This window comes from Caenorhabditis briggsae, assembly GCF_000004555.2.
Source record: "Caenorhabditis briggsae complete genome, chrV, whole genome shotgun sequence".
In the NCBI taxonomy this organism is placed as follows: Eukaryota; Metazoa; Nematoda; class Chromadorea; order Rhabditida; family Rhabditidae; genus Caenorhabditis; species Caenorhabditis briggsae.
The window spans coordinates 15560863-15567598 of record NC_013488.2 but is presented as its reverse complement, the minus strand read 5'-3'; the positions used below and the strand labels follow the sequence as shown (position 1 = coordinate 15567598).

Here is a 6736-nt window from a genome sequence, read left to right as displayed (position 1 = left end):
AAAATTTTAAATTTTAAAAGTCGAAATATCAAACAATTCAGTAATGTGAACTTGAATAGAATACTCCAAGTACCGTCAATTTTAAGCTCAATTATTTCGGCTCCTGTCAAAGCTATGGAAACGTTGACAACTGATAAAATATTGGTAATATCATGATAAATAATTTATCAGTTGACAATTTTTTATATCTTCCGAAGAAGCCGAGATAATTAAGCTTAAAGTTGACGGTTTGGGTGAGTGTTCATTAGAGCGAATACGGTAGTTTCACGCGAGCACTGTAATTTAGAATGTTTTCTGACCGTCAACTTCGAACCAATTTATCTCAATCCATGCAAAAAATATCAAAAATTGGTCAATTGGCAAAATGTTCTTGATAAAATTATAAACATTTTGTCAGTTGACCAATTTTTGATATCTGTTACAAGGAATGAGATAAATTGATCCTATAAAACATATCAAAAACCTGTAAAACAAAATGTTTCTCATAATGTTACCAACACATTGCCAGTTGATAAATGTTTGATATAACTGATAGCAACCGAGATAATTGAGCTCAAAAATAAGATAAACAGAATAAGGTAATGTCTCAGAATTAAGAGAAAATGTCGACTACGCTTTTGCATATTTATACTGCATCGGGCCCGACAAAATAGTGTGTGAAAACGGGGAGAGGCTGATAGAAATGACCCAGTCTCACCAATTTTCAATCAAAATTCTGACCGGTCATTTGAATGACGTGTTTAGATCGAAGGAAGGTACTTGGCTGGTCATAAGTTGAAAAACCAAAAACAAACTTTGATAGAATAGAAAAAAGATTCTGAATTTGCAGGAGCTCACCAAACAGGCTCACAAATCAATTGGTTGTATCCCAGAACTCAAATAAAAATAAAATTAACACAGTGGATTCAGCGGATAGAGAAACCAAACATTTTTCAAGTAAGCATACAGTAATCCTGATCCATCAAAGATGATATTTTTTCAGGCACAACTACCATGCATGGTCCCAAACGGATATACTACGGAAAAAGATTCGCGAGAGCCTTCTGGATTCTTATCGTTGGCTCCGCCCTAGCATTGTTATGTTTTCAAACGTATCTTCTTTTGGAAATGTACTTTTCAAAACCCACATTGTCTCAAGTTTCATTTATTGTCAACGAGGGAGGAATGGATTTTCCAGCCGTCACTGTTTGCAGTTTCAACCCTATCAAGAAGTCGTATGTCAGGGAATTGAACGCTTCTGGAGACTTGACAGGAGCAACATTGGAATATTTGTTACAAACTAATATGGACGCAATGTTCCTGTACAGTAACCTGGATAGACATAATTTGAAGAAAACTCACGATCAGGCAGAAACCTACTTTCAAAACCATACCGACTTTCGGACCATCAAATTCTTAAGAACTGCGGGTTATGACTGTGGAGAAATGTTCTTGACATGCTATTTCGGTGGAAGAAGGTTCGATTGCTGTAAATACATGAAACCAAAAATCACATCGCTCGGAAAATGTTACGAGTTGGATGTTCAGAATCTAGCACCAGAATGGATGAAAAAACAGATCTCACCAGGATCGGGAGCGGGACTTCAGATGATTGTTGACGCTCAGCTGGAAGATGAATTAAGAGGAGAGGATTCAGATGCGTCGGCGATATTTTCGAATATTTATGAGAATGGATTCAGATACTATGTGCACCCGCCAGGTGCCAACGCTGAGTTGTCTTCTGAAGGCATTAGTGTTTCGCCATCCAGAAATGTGTACTCCGCGATTAAGGCTGTGTCGGTAGGTCAAATTTTTCTTTCGCTTAGGTACAGTACTGGGCAAAAATTTACCGAATTTTGACTTGTCCAATTTGAAGTCCTGAAAAAGTAGTCCAAATTTTTTTCATTGTATTCAGTAAACTAGAAATTCTGGAATTCTGAAACTATGAAACTCAAAAAATCAAAAAATTCGAAAGTTCGAACACTCAAAACTTCAGAATTCCAGAAATTCAGAAATTCCTGGAACCTCTAACATTCGAAAAACTCGAAAGTTTCAAAATTCAAACTTTCTAACTTTTTACAGCACAACTTGCTAAGCCCACGAGAATGGGGAAACTGCTCTGAGAATTGGCCTCCAAGTTACAAAACTAAACTGTCCTATTCTGCGTCTGCCTGTCGTGCATTGTGTATCGCTGAGCATTTTAATAAGACTTGTGGATGTGCTCCGTTTACCTATAACGTGGATGGAAGTGAGAATGAGCAACTGTTTATATTTCTGAAATACCGATTCTCAGAACACCGAATCTGCGCGCCGTATGAATCGATAACTTGTATGGACAAGCACATGATTCGAAAAGTCAATGGATCGGAATATTTGGAGCTTCCAGACTGTGAAGAGTGTCATATGGAATGCCAAAGCACAAGCTACACATCATACAATTCTTATGGAGATGGTTTCAATCAAGGATCTCTGTTATGGCTCAAAAAGTTCAGTAACAAAACGGAAGCTCATATTAAGAACAACTTGGCAATCATCAACATCTTCTTTGCTGAAATGTACTACACATCGTATTCCCAAGTACAAGCAACATCGTTTACTCAAGTTCTTTCGGATATTGGAGGAAATATGGGAATGTTTTTGGGAATGTCTGTTATCACTATCACAGAGTTATCCCTATTCTTTTCCAAAATTTTTTGGATCATTGTTTCGAGAAGAAGACGTCAGTATATGTATTCTAAGAAGGCTACAGAGAAAGTGAAGGAACAACAATTGGATGAAGCTGTGAAGGAATTCCAAGAGAGGAGATCTCGGAAAAATTCAAGGGAAAATATCTATTCACTTTCGAATTTTCATAAAATTGCTCCGATCAGTGAAATACCAAACAAATTTGAATATAATAATCAAGATGACACATTATCTACTTCCAGTTCGGTGAGTTTTTGAGTGCTAGGGTTTTAGAGTTTTAGAAATTACTTAAAAATGAAAGTTTACAGATCGAGCTGAAAATCGACTCAACCCAACTTCAACGTCACCTCAATCAACATCCATCAGAAGGAAATATTTGTATCCTGATACCCGAAAAAATTGTTCGCCGAAATTCCACGCACCTGGAAAATTATACCCCAAATTCTCCGGTTTTTACGATAGGCCCGATTTCGAGAAATCACAAAAGAGCAGAATCTCCTACCAATATTTTGAATTCAGTTAATTAGTTAATTAATTAATTAGCTTTGAATTTTTGTACATTTAATAATTCTAATTCTAGTCATATTACTTACCCGACGAAACAAGTTTGATGTTCCGAGGTTTTTTTGAAAATAATGATAAATATTTCCTTATTTCAATTCGAAATTTCAGACAATTTATTTCCGCGAATTTTGGAGGAAAATTTCAAATCAGAGCACTATCTGGAACATGGGAAACTGGAATTTTTCGAAAATATAGATTCTTAGGAGACAACGAAACTTCAAGAACAAATTCAGAATTTTCTGGAAACTTGAACAACCATTTTTGGTGGTTTCCAAGCTCTGTAGCACCCATTTCATAAATTTCGCCAATCAGGTTTTTGTACTCCACGTGAACAAATTTGAAAGATGGCATCAGGAGATAATTCTGAAAAAAAAATCAAAAATTTCAGACAAACCAGCAAACAGAGGTACCTTTTTCAATTCGAAAATATCATCTACAGTAATTTCCAAAATTCGAAAATGAGCTTGAGAAAAATGCAAGAAATTCCAAATTTCCAAATGCACATAAAATTGAACCATCTCTAGAATTGCTGAATTCTTCCATTGCTCGAGCTTCACGATTTCTTCAAAATCCCAAACTTCTTCGGGCAACTCGTCAATGTTATAGAAACAAATTTCTTTCAAATTCCCAGAATCGATAGAAGAGATAACGTCCAGGATTTCATTTGGGCCGCTTGTGGTAATTGCAAAACATTCAGTTTTCAGAGGATTGGCTTTCAAAACTTTCTTGAATTCTTCTGGGATTTCAGAGGCAGTCAAACTGAAACTTTGCAAGATTTTTGTGTTTTGAAGATTTAAAGTTATTTGAAAATCATTGCAAAATGTTTCCAGAATGTCTTCGTATTTTAGAACAATTGCTTTCCAGGGTTTCCGATTTTTTGGAATTTTCTCCTCGTATCTTCCTTTGTCTTTCAGATATTCGATTTGTGCTGGTTTGGATTTTGATAAATCATGAAGGTACATTTTGACTCGAGAACTGTCGATATGAATTTGAATGATTTCCAGTTGCAAATCCGGTTTTTTCTCGTCTATGAAATTCCTCAGGTCGTAAGAAACTTTCCGGAGGTTCAGGCTGAAAAGAAATATAAAAATGCTAAAATACTAAAATTCTAAAACCTCAAAATTCTAAAATTCGAAAAATCTAAAATTCAAAAATTCTAACATTTTTCATTTTTGAAAATTTCAGATTTTGACATTGAGAAATTTCTATGTGAAGTATTTTTTACACATTTTCCGTTTTTCTAATATTTCAAAAATTGACTGTAACTCTCCACGTTTATACATTTAAAAAAACATCATCTTTTAACTTTTGAGGATGTTATATTTTCAATGACTGTTCAAAAAATTTTACTCACATAGATCGAAAATCGGAGTTTTCCAAAATCAGCATAATCACCTTTTCCGGCATATCAGCCAAAGAATATCGCTGCTTTTTTGGCATTTCTAGGTTGATTTTCAGAATATTCTGCCAATCGTCGACTTCAATGTTAGTGAATTATCAGTGATGTCAACAATAAAGTGTGATAAGAAAAAATCATTGGAAAACTGTTTATGGTGACGACAACCATTAAAAAAAGAAGCAAAAAATCACAACAAAGACATTTATTCAGAACCAACAATTTCCGCTCCTTCCGGAACTTCATTTTTTTCGATTCGAGTCAGAAAAATCATAGATGGGACTAGTAAAATATTCAAAACAGAATTATCTGGGAACTTGAAATACCATCGCTTTTGATTTTCTTTTCCCAAGTCGTAAATAATAAATGGTGCGCCAAAAAGTTCTAATAATTGATCCAGGTTCTTAAAGATCTGATAATAAATGACACAGAACTTGAATGTTGGCAATTGGAGAAAATTCTGAAAATTTAAAAATTATATTCTGAAGAAAACAAACAAGGTTACCGTTTTCAAAAAGTCCAAATCCTCGGCAGAAATCGCGCTCACACTCCATGTCCCTTTCGAAAAATGCTTGAAATTTTCCACTGAAACATCCACGTGGAATCCGAGGCTTTCAAAAATTTCAGCTCTTTTCCAGTAACTAGTTTCTACGATTTTATCGATTTTCCAGAGCTCTTGAACCGTGTTTTGCCGAATTTCATAGATTCCGATTTCCTTCAGAAATTCGATATCCATAAATGGTAAAACTTCCAAAACTTGAGATTGATGAGTGGTTTCCATCAATAGCTTATTGGCTTTTATTGGAGATTTTCGAGATTTTAAAACTTTTTTCAAATCTTCCGGAATCACATGAGCCGCAATTTTTATTTCGGTTAAAACTGATTTTTGATGGTCCAGAATCCTTGAAAAATCGTTGAAAAATACACTGGAATAGTTGACATTTTCCAGAAATTTCGATTTTTGATCCCAGGAAAGTTGAGTGCCATTTTCTTCTTTTTGATATGCAACTTGTAAATGTTCGTCGTCTTGGGTCTTGAGCCAAATTTGGTTTTTCTGATTATTGAAATCCGCGTGGATGGAAATTAGGATAATCGAAAAATCCGGTTTGGTCTTGTCAATATGGTTTCGGAGATTATGAGACACATTCCGGAGAGTTAGTCTGGAAATTTTTTAATTTTGAAAATACAAAAAATCGTATTACTTTTTTAAAAACTCACATCTCTCTAAAGTCCAAAAAATTCATCAAATTATTTAAAACTTTTTCCGGCATTTCTTGTAGCGACATTCTGAAAATAATTCAAGATTTTGGAAACATTTGAAGGTGAATTTGTTAAAAACTAATACAAATTTTGTTTCGCAATACAGGGCAACACAGAAAATTTTACGACCGCGAGAGTTTCGAAAGAAGAGGAGGGTGCCAGAGAAATAGAGAAGAGAAGGACAAACAAACAAAAAAATGACGAAAAAATGATTTTTCTGAGATTCTGAGATTCTGAGATTCTGAGATTTTGAGATTCTAAGATTCTGAGATTCTGAGATTCTGAGATTCTGAGATTCTGATATTCTGAAATTCTGAGATTCTGAGATTCTGATATTCTGAAATTCTGAGATTCTGAGATTCTGAGATTCTGAGATTCTGAGATTCTGAGATTCTGAGATTCTGAGATTCTGAGATTCTGAGATTCTGAGATTCTGAGATTCTGAGATTCTGAGATTCTGAGATTCTGAGATTCTGAGATTCTGAGATTCTGAGATTCTGAGATTCTGAGATTCTGAGATTCTGAGATTCTGAGATTCTGAAATTTTTTCAAAAATTCCATTCAAAATTCAAAACTTTGCATCTAGTTCGAAAAAATCAGTGATCTCGAATCCAAAGTCACTTGGGTCCAAGGCAACGGGTCAAAAAACGCGCCCCAAATAACTTTTGGCCAGAAGAAATAACTTCAAAGTTGACGTGAATTTTTTAATAACTTCAAAATATGACGTGAATTTGACCTATTCATTTTCAATCAACGAGTTGCAACGCGTGATTTTTCGCCCAACGCACGTGGGTTCAGGCGAGGGGGTCAGAAAGCGCGCCCCAGTAAATTTTTCAAAAATTCTCATTTGGC

The 6736-nt window shown here is 35.0% G+C and overlaps 3 protein-coding genes across 3 annotated transcripts; 1 reads left to right on the top strand and 2 right to left on the bottom strand.

Moving 5' to 3' along the window:
- Positions 1-682: 682 nt before the first annotated feature.
- Positions 683-3191, top strand: CBG04870 (the record flags this gene model as incomplete). Its single annotated transcript, XM_045238232.1, has 5 exons — positions 683-755; positions 830-940; positions 983-1779; positions 2062-2910; positions 2973-3191. The coding sequence occupies 5 exons, from the start codon at positions 683-685 to the stop codon at positions 3189-3191; spliced, it is 2049 nt and encodes a 682-aa protein (XP_045092790.1).
- Positions 3192-3369: 178 nt separating this feature from the next.
- CBG04869 lies at positions 3370-4668 on the bottom strand (the record flags this gene model as incomplete). The annotated part of the gene is made up of 3 exons (XM_045238231.1): positions 3370-3591; positions 3639-3987; positions 4583-4668. The coding sequence occupies 3 exons, from the start codon at positions 4666-4668 to the stop codon at positions 3370-3372; spliced, it is 657 nt and encodes a 218-aa protein (XP_045092789.1).
- Positions 4669-4829: 161 nt separating this feature from the next.
- CBG04868 lies at positions 4830-5910 on the bottom strand (the record flags this gene model as incomplete). Its single annotated transcript, XM_002637991.1, has 3 exons — positions 4830-5084; positions 5130-5784; positions 5843-5910. 3 exons carry the CDS (start codon positions 5908-5910, stop codon positions 4830-4832), a joined length of 978 nt encoding a protein of 325 aa, XP_002638037.1.
- Positions 5911-6736: the final 826 nt, after the last annotated feature.